Here is an 18,087-nt window from a genome sequence, read left to right as displayed (position 1 = left end):
AAACTCGTCTCCCCAACCCATACCCAGGACCTAGGGTTATCAAAATGAACTCAAATATAGATATTATGTCCCAAAATTTTATAGGTTAAACTCTTGATAATTTAAATTGGATCAAGCTCAAGTTTTAACTCATTTTAAAAGTGATCTTCAGTTGAGTCTAATTTAATCTTCAATTCAATTCATTTTTAAGACACTGTATTTACAATGGTGCGGTAAATTAATTGGTTAATGACCTGCCTAATAGCTAGTAGGGTTGTAATATGGATCACAACTCGATCTGCTCAATACTTAGTTTTAAATTCTTTATTTGTTCTCTTATTTTTTAGTACCTAATAAAGTTAGGAGAAACAAACATTTCTACCACATATATTAATTCAATCTATAGTTTGAAACAATTATATAATATTTCACCAATTATATAATATTTCACCAATTTAATTGTGTACTAGATTTTCGAATCAGATACAATACTCCTTCAAATTTCCCCCTTGGCTCTATTTCTTAATTTCTTTCATCTCTCTGCTCCCCCACCCCCACCCCTTCTTCTCTCTGCCCCTCTCTTTTGCTCTCTTCCCTCACTCTCTCGACACACGGATTCAGTGATGAATATATAAGTGCATCTTTTTTGTACTAGAGATATTGTTATATATATATATATAAATATATATATATATATTTTAAATTTTCTTAATGAAAATTATGATTCTACCGCGAAATAAAAAATAAGGAAGAGGGAGTATGGGTTGGTGGAGACGAGGGTGACTAAGGTGAAGGTAAAGATAAGGCACTGTTGACGGATGAGAAAGACACAATTAATATAAAAAATATCTCTCGTAATCACATAACTTATTTTTTATTCTTAAAGAACTTGTCTTTGAGAAAAATATTATTATAAAAAAATCATATATATATAACTTTTTTTAATCTTTTTTTTAAAAAAATTTAACTGCCTTAAAAGTCAGGGGATAATGAATTGTTGACTATTAAAATATGTTTCATTGTCATGTCACTTCAAATAAATTTCCTCTCGTGTACGACACTACGAATGAAATAATTTTAATTATTGTCATACTATAAAAGTAAAAAAAACTTATAAAATTATCTTTTAAATAATTTTATCGTATTAGAATAATCACAATTTACCCAAAAACATATTCAGCAAGGTGATTTTATTTGTAATTTTGACCGTGAAATATCATCATTTAAAAAGTACTATATATTATAATAATGTTATTAATAATTTAAACTTTGAAAGCATGAAAAAATGTGTTAAAAAATAATTTATAAATCTCAAAATTTTATTATCACATAAATTGATATGAAAAAGGTAAAAAAAAAAAATAATTTTGACGATCCAAAGGAATTATATTTTTTTAATGTTTCTTTCGATTTGGTTTATCTTATGACTCATCTATGTCCCACTTATTATAGATATAATAANTATATATATATATATATATAAAGAGAGAGACTAGGAAGAGAGTCAATATGTATTTATGATGATACCAAATATGATCTGACATACAAATAGTGAGCAAAAGAGCCAACATGTATCTTTGATACCAAATATATGTTGAAATATAGATACACAAGGTGAGAGGCAAGGGAAAGAGACACAACAGAGGTGGAGCTACATTATACTAAGGGTGGCTAGGGAACACCCTTCTTTGTAAAAAATTACATCATATATATAAGTAAATGACACTTAAAATAATTAAATAAGATAATTTGAACACTCTTAAAACTACAAAGTTGTGTAGCCTATTGATTTCAGATGCTCAAGGAAAGTTGAAGTTGAGCAATCAACATGTGCGCAAGTTTGATTCCCCGTTCAAACTAATATTATCTTTCAAAATCATCTTTAATTAAAGACCTACAAATTAAATGTTTAAGAAAGAAAATAAAATTAGTATCAATTGGATTTTTGATATATTTAACACTTTTTTTCTTTTCATTAAAATTTTAGATAAAATCTCAAAGCACTATTTAATTTAAAGTTAATAAGAAAATTCTATTTTTTTCTATAAAGCTACTATTGATTCTATTCAATATTTTTTTCATGTCTGATTGTTACTGTCATCATCACAAGAGGTTGGTAAAAGTTTCAAGCGTAAAAGTGATTTCACTCTTAGCTGAATTTTCTCCTTCCTTTTTCTTTCTCTATGTGTTCACTCCTATTAAATTAAGCATAAATATGGAAGCTAAATACTATGTAGTTTGATTTTCTTTAAAATTATATTTTAAAAATTAATTAATAATATTACTTAGTTTGATTTACAAAAACATAATGCACTTATTCGTCAATTTTTGATTTACCTATGCGATTTATGGGCACCTTTCATGAAATATCTTGTTCCGCAACTGAAGGTTTGTGTATCCTAGATACATGCGAATCACTAATGGATATAGTGTATGATAAATTACACCTTAATCTGTATATGGAAAAAAAAAGTGGTATGGAAGTCAATTTTCTAAATTGATGTGAACCACGTAATTAGGATCTAAAATAGTGAATTTGTGTTGTTTGTCCATAAACTTATTATTTATCTTATTATGGCTATACACAATACATCAAATAAACAGATATATTTAGAAAATATTTCTCAGGGATCAATTTAGGTCATATATCAACGGAAATTTTGAGATCAAATGGATTGGATTAGGCTAATAAATGAGCGGCTCATTAACTTGAGAATCTCTGTTCTCCTTTAGCCCCAATGTGAGTTTGGTTACTCTCCTTCATTGCTTGTTATGTGGTATCCTTAGCTGTTAATTCTTTTCTTTTCTTTTTTTGATTCGTACATTCATAATGCCTTGTTTTGTTAGATGTTAATAATCATGCAAAGTAGTATTTATAGTATAATTGTTTTTTTTTCTATTAAGGGTATTAAGTTGTGCATACTATATAAATTGTAGATGTCTGTGTTAGCGGAAACGAGTCCCTCAGAGATGTTAGGGAAGAAGAAACTTCATCAGATGATTGATACTAAATCTCCCTCCACATTTAAGCGCGTAAAAGTTGATGCTACCCGCAATTTTCCTGAAAATTGTGGTTCATTTGTTTGTCAAAACGATGGAACCGGAGATATATACCCAGAGTTTCCATCAGCTACCAAGCCTGTAAAAGTCAATGCTACTCAATGTGGCCCTTGTGTTCTTCAAAAGAAGAATGGATGTGACACTCAATGCTCCGCTAATGTTGAGATCGAAAGTTGCTCTGAAGTTGAAAGGGATATGGTTGAGTTAGGCGACCCTTTAAGTGTTTTTGTGCCAAAAGATATGCAATTTGATTTGGATGCAACTGGTGTGTGTGAAGAAGAGGGCGGTGATTCAAGTCATTTGACTACCTCATGTCAACCTGTTACTAATGGAAATCAAGTTTTGACGATGAAAGAAGTAAATCTTATGTATGATGACTCAACTCAACTGAATGAACTCTTGGTTGATCAGATTCTCCAAAAGACGTCAACTGATACAGGTAATACATGTGATTGGTTTATAAGAGGCGATCCTATTGAAAATGGTCCAGAATTGCCTAGTGAGGAAACAAACAAGAGAGTTCAGTACAAAGAAGTTGCTGATGATGAATCCACGAGCCGGGTAGATAATTCATCCTGCTCCGAGTCGAACTCACAAAATTCAGGTCTCAAGACTCCAAGTGCCGGTAAGAAAGAGGGAAAGGGTGAGATCGTGCAGGAAGAAGCTGTGAAGTGTCCCGAACCCCTACACAAGTGCAAGGTTATTTTTGAACATGAATCTGTGGCCATGAAGAAGCAAATAGATCTCGGAGTTTCTCAAGAAGATTTAAGGAATTCTGATGTATTCTGTGGTGCTTCGGGTAATGGATTGTTGATTGAACATGAAAATATTCAGAAAGTGAAAGAAGTCAAAGAGACTCTGAAACTTTTTGATCACGAATATACTAAACTTTTGCAAGAAGATAAAGCAGAGAAACATGAAGGACGGTCCAAAAGAAGAATCCATATAGAGGCAGCAATGAATTTGAAAAAACAGAAAAAGTGGGTAAATTGTGAGTGGACTTTTGGACATGTTCCGGGAGTTCAAATTGGGGATCAATTCAGGTTCAGGGCAGAACTTGTTGCGATTGGACTACATCACCAATTTATTAAGGGTATCAATTATGTGACTATTGGCAGAAAAAATGTCGCATCTAGTGTTGTTGATTCTAGTCGGTACTACAATGAGGCCATATCTTCTGAAACATTCATTTATGTAGGTCAAGGCGGAAATCCAAAGGTATCTCTTAATGGAAGAGTGGAAGATCAAAAGCTTGAAGGGGGTAATCTTGCCTTGAAGAACTCCATGGACTTGGGATATCCGGTGAGGGTTATTTGTGGTCGACAAAGACTGAATGGTGAAAAGAGTGATACAAGATACATTTACGACGGGCTCTACACCGTGACTAAGTGTTGGGAAGAAAGAGCTTCAACTGAAAAATACATTTTCAAGTTTGAACTGAAAAGAAATCTTGGCCAACCAAAACTTGCTCGTGAACTAGTGTCACGGCCAGCAAAGTTAGTCAAGGTAACTCATTCTTGTGTTAATAAGTCAACAAAATCAGTTATGCAGTCGGAGTTTGTTGTGGACTATGATGTCTCGCAAGGAAAAGAGAAGATACCGATCCGTGTTGTCAATGCAATAGATGATGAGAGACTCCCCCCATTTACTTACATTACCAACATGCAATATCCAGATTGGTATTATATCTCTAGGCCTCAAGGTTGCAATTGCACAAGTGGATGCTACGATTCTGAGCAATGCTCTTGTGCTTCTAGGAACGGAGGTGAGATTCCATTCAACACAAGAGGCTCTATAGTTAGAGCACAACCTCTTGTGTATGAGTGTGGTCCATCTTGCAACTGTCCCCCTTCTTGCAAAAATAGAGTTAGCCAACATGGACCTCGATACCATTTGGAAGTTTTCAAGACCGAATCGAGAGGATGGGGTTTGAGGTCACGAGATCATGTCTCATCTGGAAGTTTTATATGTGAATATGTCGGGGAGTTGCTTGATGAAAAGGAAGCTGAAAATAGAATAGATAATGATGAGTACTTGTTTGATATTGGCAACTATGATGAAGAAATCCCCAAAAGGAATGTTTCGCGTAATAATAACCTTAAAGTGGAGTCAAATTCTTCGATGAGGAAGGATGAAGATGGCTTTACCCTTGATGCCATAAGATATGGGAATGTTGGAAGATTTATCAACCATAGTTGCTCACCAAACCTTTATGCTCAAAATGTCATGTATTACCATGGTGATAAGAAAGTACCGCACATAATGTTTTTCGCTTCTGAGAGTATTGCTCCATTAAAGGAGCTTACTTATCACTACAACTACCATATTGACCATGTTTATGATAAAAATGGTGATGTGAAGAGAAAGAATTGTAGATGTGGCTCCCGTAAGTGTGAAGGGAGAATGTACTGAAGAACTACTCATGTAAGACCATTGTTCTTGACATGATATTTGAAGTATGATTTTTGTTATCCTTGTGCAATAGTCATTTCAACATTTTAATCCCTTGTTTTTCCATTTATGATTAATTGTGCAAACTTTGATCTCTTAAAACATTCATTATGCTTAATTTCCTACTTTTTATGACATTTGTTTGGTCTTAAAGATTAAATGGTTGTATAACCACACGAGGGAGTTTATACTTATTCGACCTCTTAGTTTTAGACCAAAATCCCTACAAGAGACATTTATACCGCAAATATTTATTTTCCTATCAAGTAGTGAACTTTGTACACAATTGCAACATTGCAATTCATAAGTAAAATTCTTCATTGAATCATGATATGATTGTTCAGTTAATGTTTTTTTCTGATTCGCTTCAGTGTCTGTCATGTATATTTATGGTTGTGTGAATCAATCAAGTGATTTGTTTAATCTTGTTTCTACAGTCTGAAAGCTCGAACTACTTATCAGCGGATGATATAGCTCGAACTACTTATCAGCGGATGATATTTTTGGTGGAGTAGTAGCAACAAGAATCAGCTTGTCACATGGTTGTATTAAGGATCTAAATTTTTATGATTCAGCTTAGCTCTTGTTGATTATTGAACTCCAATTTTCGGCTTATTCTATTTTGCAAAGTTTGAACAGCTATTACTTTCAGTTCCTTATTTCATGCATCAAGCACTTGAAAAAAGAGAAAATGACAGTTCTTTTGCGAGCATTTGCTTTGCAGCTATTGTTTTCTTGCATCTCTGTATAATTTGTGTAGCTTATAATTTATTCGTTAGGTGTTGTTTGGTGGTCTTTAAATTGAATCGTTGGACTAATTTATCCCATCTCTGGGGTTGGAATAAAATAATCCGAAGTTTGAGGGATAAGGTGGGATATCTAGGATTAAGTTTGAGATTAGATTTATAATGTGTTCCGTTGACGGATAAATTTACACAGTATAATCTAATCCTATACTAAATTCTGGGATATCCCATCAAGTTTCATAAAGTGGAGTATCTTTCTTAAAGGAACAAATTTATTAGCGAAAGTTTCTCCTAACCTTTCCTCTCTAAGTGATTACACACATCACGCGTCTTGTAAACAGAGTCAAGCACGTAATGCACATTTACTTGTTCAGTTCTGGCATTCTTCACTCTATTCCTCGTTCTCGGGTTCTATGGAACTCTATTAAAAGTCATGTTCGCCTTCTTTCTGCTTGCATTTACATAGAAAGATCATGGGGTTCCCGATTCACCCAATATATATAATGAAGGAGTGCAAGTAATTAGTATGCAGGATTGAAGCAATTGAATTCAATCTCCAAACTCTATAACATAAGATAGCGAGATAAAGTCGATTTTCCAGTGATAGTAATTGTGAATGAGCAAACTTCTATTAACTGCCTAAGCAAACAGATTTGTGATAATATTGACTGCTTGTGCAAAAAAAAATTAAATCAGAAAAGTGGCTACATATGTTGACCAATAGTAAAAGATGGTTTCAGGATCTATAAGTTTTCCAGGCAGAACAAATCAAGAAAACTACTATTACTATAATGTTTACACTTTAATTTTAAGTTTGCTTTGACATACAAGTTCATTAGCATTCTTTTGGTATAAATCTGATTTAATTGTCACGATTCAAACCGTCATGACTGGCAATCATAATAAACAATCTGGTGGGAGAACCAAGTCTAACCCAGAACCAACCCAATACCATTTAAAAGAAAACCATTCATCATAGATAAGGTAATTAAACCATTTAGATAGCTAGAGAATTGAGTCCCCATAAATTCAACCCAAAAGCCAAAACATCTAAGTGCAGAAAATAAACCCCTAAGATCTGAAAGTCACCATACCAAAACTCTAAAATATAGGATGCAACTCCGAAAGCTAAACATAAACTAAAGGCGGTAGTATGTGTCCGAACAAACGGACAAGAAAGTGCGGAAGAATTCATGAAAGCCTGAAGGACAGAGCTCACCCTTGGACTTGGAATCAAGTGTCTCTCAACTGAGGTCTCAGATCAGCCGCTAAAAGATCTGTTGCACTCAACAAGAAAGGAGCAACTACAGTATCGATACACAAACCACCGTATACTGGTAGAATCGCACGACCAGTCCAATATATGAATGTAAGCAGTTCACTACCAAATAATGCACGATATCTAAACAATTATTAACCACACATAGACTCCCACATGTCATGAAGCAACAATACATGAACGAACCAATGCATCACATATGTCCCATATGATCATTCACGACCAAGAGGTACCCCTAGATGTAACATGACGTATAAACCCCGAATGACTCCATACAAGCCACTTAGCTCTCATAACATAAGAAATCATATATCATATCATATATATATTATTATTATAAGTGGGAAGCTCTAAAGTGAGAAGTTGAATTACCATTGTGCCCTTGTACTAAATTAAATTTGATCAATTATTTAAATTTAATTAGTTAATTTAAATATTAAATTGTATCTTTGAGAGTTATACATTAAGCAATATCAAATTTATCAAATTCTTTCATTAGAATTTATTTATATTGATAGTGAATTAATATTAAATTGTTATAAACAATTATTATCAAGAAGACAAAAAGACTCTTAATTATATTGTTCAATGAATTAAAGGTAAAGACTAAAGGTTACATAATTAAGTAGGAAACTATAGGTCTGTTTTATTTTTTTCCTTTCATCTCCCCTCATCTAAGATTTTCCTATTTAAAGCCACTTAGAAATGAAAATTAACTTACAAAACTCATATATGATCTTCTTACTAAAATATGTTAATGTCAATTATTAATATCCATTTTCTCATTTTTGGTATATCATCTCTTTCTTCCTTTTTTTTTATTTTCTTTCTAGTCATAGTTATAGACTGCAGAAGAAAAGTTGTCATCAATCTTTGTAGAATTGTTAAGGGCAATAACATTATTGTTGTATTCAAATCGAAGACATTATGAATGATTGATAGATTAATTGTAAAGAATGTTGGAAAGGAAATAATATTTTTTTTATTACGTTGTATGAATTTTAACAAAATAATGAGTGATTATAGTGATGACTATTTATAAGTGATTTTTATATTAGTTTTAAATGTTCTTTGATAATTTATTCTCTTCTTATTCCTTTTAAGTTAATTATATTCTCTATTTATATAAAGAAGTTTGTGTCTAGATTATAATTAATAGATTTTACTTATTTAGATTTTAGATGATTAATATTGGCGTAGAACATGTAAAAATTATACTTCTTATTTTCAAATGAAATTAAAAATTGTCTTAATGATATTAGACATCTTATTATATGCCAAATTATTTGTGTTTTACATGGATAATTTGAAATATTTGACTGATATTGTGAAATTAGGTCTTAGGCCTAACTCACACATCTTATTATATGCCAAATTATTTGTGTTTTACATGGATAATTTGAAATATTTGACTGATATTGTGAAATTAGGTCTTAGGCCTAACTCACACCCCAAAAGCTAGCTCAAAGGGAGGAGGATTTCCCAAGCCTTATAAAGAGTCCACCCATCTCATTAACCACCGATGTGGGACTTTTGTCATTCTTTAACACCCCACCTCACGCCCAGTGCTTAGCATCTGGTGCGTGGGCAATTTTGATTTTGGGGACCCCAACATCGGGTGAGACGGGCCCTGCTCTGATACCATGTGAAATTAGGTCTTAGGTCTAACTCACACCCCAAAGCTAGCTCAAAGGGAGGAGGATTGCCCAAGCCTTATAAGGAGTCCACCCATCTCAATAACCACCGATGTGGGACTTTTGTCATTCTTTAACAGATATCATTAACATTAGCTTCTTTAAATATCATATATTTTTAAAAGTGGAGAAAAAAAGGTGAAATTCCAAATAACAAAATAGCCCTATAAAGTACAATTACTACACTAATACTATTAATATATATTAAATTATATTATATTGCTATTGTTATTTTATTATCATATAGTAAATTTAAGATGCAAGCGAAGTAATTAGTTTCTTGCTTATGACATTTAAATCCCTTTAGTTATTACTAATTATTATTGCAAACAATTTTAATGTTACATCTTTATTTATGGGCTCCATAGTGATAATTGTTTGTTCACTTTACCAATTGACTTCCTATCAGGTGTTTACTTAAAATAAATTAGTAGAGATAAAAAAAAATCTTTTGTGGAGCATATCAACTGTTTTGCAAATAATGAATATGATGTGTTGAAAGCTTATTAAAGAAGAATTTTTATTTTCAGTTTTTTTTAAGAAAAATTCTTCATTAAAGTATGTCTTCTTTCTTTCGGTTACATATTCAACCATTAAGTTGTTCATTTTTCTTTTTTCCTTTAAAAAATTATAATAAATTGGATCTTATAATAAATTGAGTTTTTTCTACTACCCTTAACATGTCCGTAAAATAAGTTCTTTCTACTATTTTATTTGATAAAAATGTTTACAATTTCATGAGTTCCCGTTTTCATCATTTTCAGTTCAGGTACTTCCTATCCCCTCTCTTTTTTTACTTTTTAAATACTCATTTGATTGAGTCAAAAAATTATTTTGTAACTTCTAACCACATTCATGTTGTGATTCAATATATGTATCGATTTGAAAGATTTACTAACATTACCTTATGATTACACGTATGTTTACTTTATATGTATGTTTAATTTTTTAATTTATGACATATAGCAAATCCAATAATATATGAATCATCTACAATTTATTAGTTGTAGTACAAAATTTATATTAAGTAGTTTAAAATAAACGTGCAACGCACGTTTGCAAGACTAGTGCAACAATAAGAGTAAGGCTATAGTCCAACTCCAAAACATTTTATAAAACGAAAAGCGGAAGTCTAAACTCATATCTCATCAGTCATCTAATATAGTAGAATGAAATTGGGTCTAGCCCATACATCATGTCCAAAAAGAGAACACAAGAAAGAAACTAAAATGATAAAATTTGTCCTCGGACCATGAGGACTCATCAAGCTCGGGAATCCTCAAATCCAAGCTCTAGCCACAATATTAAGAACCCTGTCTGTCGGACCCTACATTTGGGAAAAAAGTAGGGAAGAGTATGTGTTAGTACAAAAATGTGTTAAGTATGATAAATAGTTATGCATAAAACGTTTAAAACATGCTAAAAAGGGACCTTCATTTCATGACATGCAATTGACAAAGTAAAACGTGATATAAGAAAGTTAGAAAACATAAGTCATAACATCATGGTCACTGCAAGCTAAATCATCTTTAAATCCTTGAACACATATGAGATACTCCTTGGGTAACCTTAGTTCACTTTTAATCTTGTTGTGGAAAAATTAGTCTTAATCGACGTAGTAACCATGTTAGCTATAACATGATCCCCCGATGTCTGTCACACCGAAAAGGGTTGTTCTACTTGCCTAAGGTAGAACCATAAACTTCTAGCTTAAGTGGATTCACTATCTAATCATCCTGTGGAGGCATATAGTTTATGGGATAAGGAGATTGTTACTAGAAACCCGACTTCTACTAACGGGAGAACTTTCATCTCACATCAATATACATTCAATGCTAAGCATAATTCCCATGGAATGGTCATTTCTTACTTTTTCTTATCACATGTGTCCTTGGACAACCAAGCCACGCTAGTTTCATTAGGATAGCTCTTACTATTTGATTTAATTAGGTGAGAATAGCCTTTCAACCTAAGAATCCATATTATGTGAGAAAACCTTTCACATCATGCTAGTATCTGTTTATGAGAATAGTCTTTCACAAAACAACACAAAACATCATCATTTGGCACTTTACTTCAAATCACCCTTAAACATTTATATAGGTTTCATTACGATCATGCATAAATTCATACTTTGTCCTTTTAAGGTTCAAAGCTTGCTTTCAATCACCAAATCTAGAAATCATGGATTAGATAGGGATTATATCATAGATTCATGTGATTCTATTATTTCATGCTTCAAATCATAAAACTCCGCTATCATAATCAACAATCCACATCTTATGATCACAACTCGGAAAACCTGGGGGTTTGCATGGGTTCATAGGGGAAACATCATAAAAGCATTGAAATCATCAAATTATGCATATTAAAACATAATTCAATCATTAAGATCAATAATCAAAAGAACCCACGGTAATTGAAGAAAAATCCTAACTAATTGGAGAATTCTATCTTTTGAAATAGAGAATTTGGGGACTCTTGAATGAAAGAGATTCATGGATTTGGATGAAAGCTACAGTACATCAAGTCCAATTGCTTCTTCAACGGGGGAATTGATACCTTAGCTTGAAACCCTAAGTGAATTCTTCTTTTACTTCAAGCTTTAGAGAGTTATTTTCAGAGGAGATTTGATATTCTTTTGGAAATTTGGAAGAATCAATTAAATGGAGTGAATTTGGGGTATAAAGACTTATCTAGGGGTCCTAAATTTAGGCAAACCAACGTAGTATAAGAATAAAATAATTAGGAAAAAACCCAAGTACCCCTTAAAATAATTGACAGGAGTCACCGACCTACCAACTAACAGACCCAATCGATAAATTGTGGCCTGATGGACCGTGGTTTAGTTGTCTAGGATTTGATTTTTGGACCTCGAACCACGGATCGTGGACCCATCGACGATCCGTAGGTCCGGTCGTGGTTCCTGCCATGGACAATTTTTTAATAGCCAATCCACGGACCCACCTACGGTACGTGATCCAACCTACGGGTCGTGTTTGGCCAGCGTGGATGGCACCTGGAGCTATTGAAATCTGCTATGGTGTCCTCTTTCGAATTTGGGGGTGTTACATGATCATAAGGCAAATGTCGGGTCCTCTCATAAAAATTCAAACACATATATGGTCCCCTCACCGATATCAAACCAAACTGTCAGTATAATACCATGTATGCTATCCGATCTAACCATATATAATCATATCAAGCGTGTTATCCGATCCAACCAACAATATTTTGTGTCGGCGTGGTACCTGAGCCCAACAATGAGTACAACAAGCATACACTATCACATAGAATAATCAACAAAACCACTTGAAAACTACAAGTCACAACCACAAGTTCATTTCATATGATCCTCTCTATGCATTATACAAATAATACTACAAAGCAGTAGACATGCATACACGCATAATCGAAAACATACAATCATCATCTACCTCGAATCATGACTCTTGAAAACTCTAAATAGCTTGAGCTTTTCTAGTACGAAGTGTCTCGGCTTGTCTTGATCTAAAATAAGCAACACAAACAATAATCAATCTATGACCAACTAATTTACCCGAATTAATTACAAATTCTAACTCTGTATACAAACTTTATCAAACAAATCCAAAAATTTGAAAAATTCGAGGTTTATTATTTGATTCTATTTAAAAATTTAAAAATTCAACACAATGGTTTGATTTGGTAATTGAAAAACCCGAAAAATTCAAATTTTATTAGTTTGGTTTGGTTTATAAATTTAAATTTTTTATACAAATGATTTGGTTTGATATTTAAACAACCCGAACCAACCTGATCATGTACAGCCCTAATAGCCCCAAAAATCCTTAGTCAACAACTTTGTGGCGTGTAATATTTTGGAGGCATAGATGGACACTTTATTAGGATCGAAATAATGAAGTTCCATGCGAAAGCTAATAAAGCAAACCTCGCAGATCTTGAGTAAGAAGATAAGCGAAAAATATATCAAAAGAAACAATGAGTTATTCACTATATAAAAGAGAGTACAAAATATTGAGAGGATTAACCTCACATAATTTACTCGAAATACAATGAGGTTCACACAAAGTGATAACACATCATGTGTCTCGTTGTTTCTCCCCCACACAAAATTCTCAAAGCTCATAGGACTACATTATGAATATCACACCAAGTTACTTTTTACAGAGTTGTAAACATTTTCGTGCAAGAAAAAAAAAACTAGCCAAATATGGAAACTTTGTGTTTTCCTTTTAGGAAATTAAAAACCCAATTATGGCAAGAAACACACTTTTTATTCACAATTGCACTTACAAGGGGACTTTTACGAGGTTAGTTTTATAAATATGATTAAACTTGTGATGCATATCAATCCATATTAGTTATGAAGAATTACATCTTCTTCACTAGTTTAATTTCATCTTTCATAATTTGACTCTTTTCTTGCCCTTTTTTCACTCTAATCATCTTAATGGATTAATAAAGAGAGGGACAAAATAGAAGGGGAATGATAATTAATGATATACAACTCAAGAATTGTAACTTAGCAAATAACTAGTCTAGTATGAATAATTAGTGACCTTATGTTGTATTTCACAGATAATGGAATTCCTAATGAGATTAACAAGATATTGAGGATCTATACAGGAAAGAGTATGCAGCAATTTATGGAGTCATTGACAAAGATGAAGCTTCCATTGGACATTGAAATGGGACAACCAGTTTGATAATTCGAGGTTAGCTGATCTACCGTCCGATAATTGTTAATTTGTTATTGAATCAATCGATATCTTATTGATTTGCTAACGGATTAGTACATTTAATTAAAAACTAATATTATGTTGATCAAACCGTTAAAGCGAAATTATCCACCGGATAAGCAGCCCTAGAGCTATCAATTTTGGTGCGAGTTTCTGAAGAGGACAGTGAAATAGAGTGGATGAAGGTGGCATGTGGTGAATGCGCTCAGAAGTAATTTTCACAGCTCAAATTTCAGTACATGAGTGACAAAATATAGCCACGTACGCTACATCAAAAATGATCAATTAATTGCCGTTAAATATGTATTTTTAGCGGCAATTAGCATTTTGTATATGTCCCTAAAACCTTTAGCAACATTGGTTCTAATGACACTTAATTGTTACTGGTATAGACTTTAGCACTCTTTATTAATATCAATATTTATTGTCGCTAAAAGTTATTTTTGTTATATTATTATTAATTAGTTTTTTACAATTTATGTTAGCCCTTGTACAATTAAAAGTCTTGAAAATCATTCAAATGTCTTCACTATTTTATGTAAGTTTGATGTGAGAACTTTCTCTTGGTATGACACTAACAAAAATGGAATAACCTAAAACTGCAGTAATATACTACAAACAGCATAAGCAAGTCCTTAGATACATTGATTGAAACTAAATATTGTACCAGATATGCTAGTTGCATGTAGTGTGTATATATTTTGTCAGACACATATTTATTTACTAGTTCTGAAAACGTGCGCTTGTTTTTTATTACTATATAAAATTTGTATAGTGGGTGAAAGATTTATGGTGCTTTCAAAGCAGAAACAACTTAAACACAAAAAGTTAACTAAAATATATCCTCAAAAACTAATTCAAAAAAGATAAAGACACTCAATCAATATATATCAAGGAGAATTTTTCTTGCCTTTATATATTATAGATCTTGAAACAAAACATATCTTAAAGAAACTTTCACACACATACGTATATGTCGAGAAGTATGCTTTAGAGGCCAATCCTATAAACTTATATAATCAAATTATATTACTTGTTTCGGATGTTATAGTACAGTTTTACATAAACTAAAAAAAAGTAAATTTAAGAGACTCATAATTTTTTTTAAATCCAGGGTTACTTTTGTTAATAAAAAATTGTTTAAATTAACATACTATGAAATATTCTTATAATGCATTCACATTATTCATATTAATAACGGTAGTTTCAGGGGATAATGTGTTTTAACTTTTTAATTTTTTTTCTCTTTGAATGATGCATATGAATGGATAAATTATAAGTGCATGTTGTCTATATATATCAATCTTGTAAAACATTATTAGAAAACATAATTCACTTAGAATTATCACTGAACATTTGAAAAATCACCTTACGAAGAAAACTACTTTAATCATAAAAGATTGAGGCAATATAAATGTTCCGGGAGATTTAATATGATTAACTTACTCTCAAAATAGTTAATTATAAATATAAATTGGAATTAATTTATTATATTTATATCCTAAAGATAACAGAAATGAAATAATAACCAATTACAAAGTAATATTTGAAAATTAAAAAAGACTTTGTATTTGATGAACTTTCAACTTGTAAGTTGTAACCATGTCAATTCACATATTTCTAAAAAAAAAAAGATAAATATATATGAATAAAATTATAAGAAAAACACAAATATATGAATTAGTAAGGATTCTTATAATTATAAATTATTGGTAATAATATTTTTACAATTGTGCATATTAATCTATAGAAAGTAAGATGATCACACCACAAATTTGTATGAAAGAATGGAATACATATAATGTTGTTGGTGAGTGTCTTTGATAGACTTTTGTTATCCTCGCTTATTAAAAAATAAAATTAAAAGTTATTTTTGACTCTTCATTATCCATATTTAGTGCATGAATAACTTCCTCAAGCATTTAGTACAGAATTTTCTTGGGTTATGGGCCTTTTTCCCTTCCTATGTGGATAAATAAAAGCCCAATTTGGACCAACCCATTTTTGCCCATAGGCCCATTCTAATGAGGCAAATATAAGTCTATTTAGGTCTTATTTTCAGACACACAAAGAGTTTTTTAGCAGCCAAAAAGAGAGAAAGAGAGCAGATTTTCGCAGTCAAAAATTCAGCCCTAACAGCCAACTTCAAATTGCGATTCCCGCTTCGTTTCTTGTCCGATTGAGCTGATTTTTGGACAGCATATTATATTCATCTCAATCTTTGATTAGGAACTGACAGAGTTGGATTTGGTGGCCTGCAGCTTCAGTTTTGCTGTCGTGAACAGTAGCTGCGAAATTGGTGATTTTGCTCCTTTAATTCTCTAGATTTGGTGCAATCTTATTTTGTTGTTGCTCGTTGTTTGGCACTTGTTTTGTGGCCAATTTTGGAGAACAATATTGTAACTCTTGGTGATTATAGTGGAGCTTTTGGTCCCGTGGTTTTTTACTCTTCACATCGAAGGGTTTTCCACGTAAATCTTGGTGTCTTGTGTGATTGGTTTATTATTGCCTTGTTATATTTGTTTGGTTGAATTACTTGCTGCCTTACTATCATATTGCTTGTGGTTGTTTGTCTTCTCTTGGTTCAAATCGAAAAGGGAAAGTATAGACTTGGGTATTCTTCCGCTGTTATCCTGTCAGGCATTCTTTGTTAGTGCCTTGTCTTTCCCAACAAAGTGGTATCAGAGCATTGGTTATTGTTGATTGTCGTTTTGAATGATGGAGGCAAATATGAGCAAAATGGTGTGTTTAAATGGTAGTAACTATCATATTTGGAAAGGCAAGATGAAAGATCTTCTATTTGTCAAGAAGATGCATTTACCTGTGTTTGCTTCTAATAAGCCTCAGTCTTTGAATGATGAAGAATGGGAATTTGAGCATCTGCAGGTTTGTGGCTATATTAGACAATGGGTTGAAGATAATGTTAGAAATCATATTGTGAATGAGACACATGCCAAAAGTTTGTGGGACAAGCTCGAGACACTTTATGCTTCGAAGACTGGCAACAACAAGTTGTTCCTATTGAAACAATTAATGAATATCAGGTATAAAGAGGGCACTCCTATTTCTGATCATATTAATGATTTTCAGGGTGTTCTTGACCAGCTGTCCGGAATGGGTGTAAAGTTTGATGATGAGATACAGGGACTTTGGCTTCTTAATACTCTGCCAGACTCTTGGGAAACTCTTCGAGTTTCTTTGACTAATTCTGCTCCCAGTGGTGTTGTAACCATGGAATATACTAAGAGTGGTGTCTTGAATGAAGAAATGAGAAGAAGATCTCAAGCCTCATCTTCTTCAGCTTCACACTCCGATGTTTTGGTTACTGAAGATAGGGGGAGAAACAAGTCCAGAGGTCAGAATGATAGAGGTAAAAGTAGAAGCAAGTCAAAGTCTAAATACAAGAATATTACATGTGACTATTGCCACAAGAATGGGCATATCATGAAATATTGTTACAAGCACAAGAGAGATATGAGACAACAAAAGAGAGAAGGCGATAATGAAAATCGTGTTGCTGTTGTTGCTAATGATGATCTTCTTGTTTCTTGTGATGCAAATGCCATTAATCTTGTTCGTGATGAGTCTAGCTGGTTTGTGGATTCTGGTGCTACTTCTCATGTCACGCCAAAGAAGGAATTATTTTCTTCTTATACTCCAGGTAATTTTGGAACGTTGAAAATGGGCAATAATCATGAAGTTGAAGTTATTGGCATTGGGACAGTTTGTTTGGAAAGTAACAATGGTTCCAAACTAGTTCTCAATAATGTCAAGCATGCTCCAGATGTTCGCTTGAATTTGATTTCTGTGGGATATCTTGATGATGAGGGTTATGTTAATACACTTGGTGTTGGCCAGTGGAAGCTTACTAGAGGTTTGATGGTTGTGGCCCGTGGTGACAAGTTGTCTAACTTGTATGTATTTCAGGGCTCCATGTCCAGAGACTCAGTAAATTTGGTGGAGAATGATACTTCATCAGAGTTATGGCATAGAAGGCTGAGTCATATGAGCGAGAAGGGGATTGATAGTTTGGCTAAGAAAAATTTGCTTTCTGGAGTGAAACAAGCAAAGTTGAAGAAATGTGTTCATTGCTTAGCCGGTAAACAGAAAAGAGTTTCTTTTCAGAGTCATCCGCC

At 32.7% G+C, this 18,087-nt stretch overlaps 1 protein-coding gene across 1 annotated transcript; it reads left to right on the top strand.

Moving 5' to 3' along the window:
• The first annotated feature begins 2,916 nt into the window (after nucleotides 1-2,916).
• LOC107014204 (histone-lysine N-methyltransferase, H3 lysine-9 specific SUVH6-like) lies at nucleotides 2,917-5,451 on the top strand. Its single transcript, XM_015214054.1, has one exon. The coding sequence runs from the start codon at nucleotides 2,917-2,919 to the stop codon at nucleotides 5,449-5,451; it is 2,535 nt and encodes an 844-aa protein (XP_015069540.1).
• The last annotated feature ends 12,636 nt before the right edge of the window (nucleotides 5,452-18,087 follow it).

Source organism: Solanum pennellii, chromosome 3, assembly GCF_001406875.1.
Source record: "Solanum pennellii chromosome 3, SPENNV200".
Classification (NCBI taxonomy): domain Eukaryota; kingdom Viridiplantae; phylum Streptophyta; class Magnoliopsida; order Solanales; family Solanaceae; genus Solanum; species Solanum pennellii.
This window is presented reverse-complemented; position numbering and strand designations above follow the sequence as displayed.

Excerpts from the sequence above, each read along its gene's own strand:
- LOC107014204 (XM_015214054.1), top strand. The coding sequence starts at position 2,917 with ATGTCTGTGTTAGCGGAAACGAGTCCCTCAGAGATGTTAGGGAAGAAG.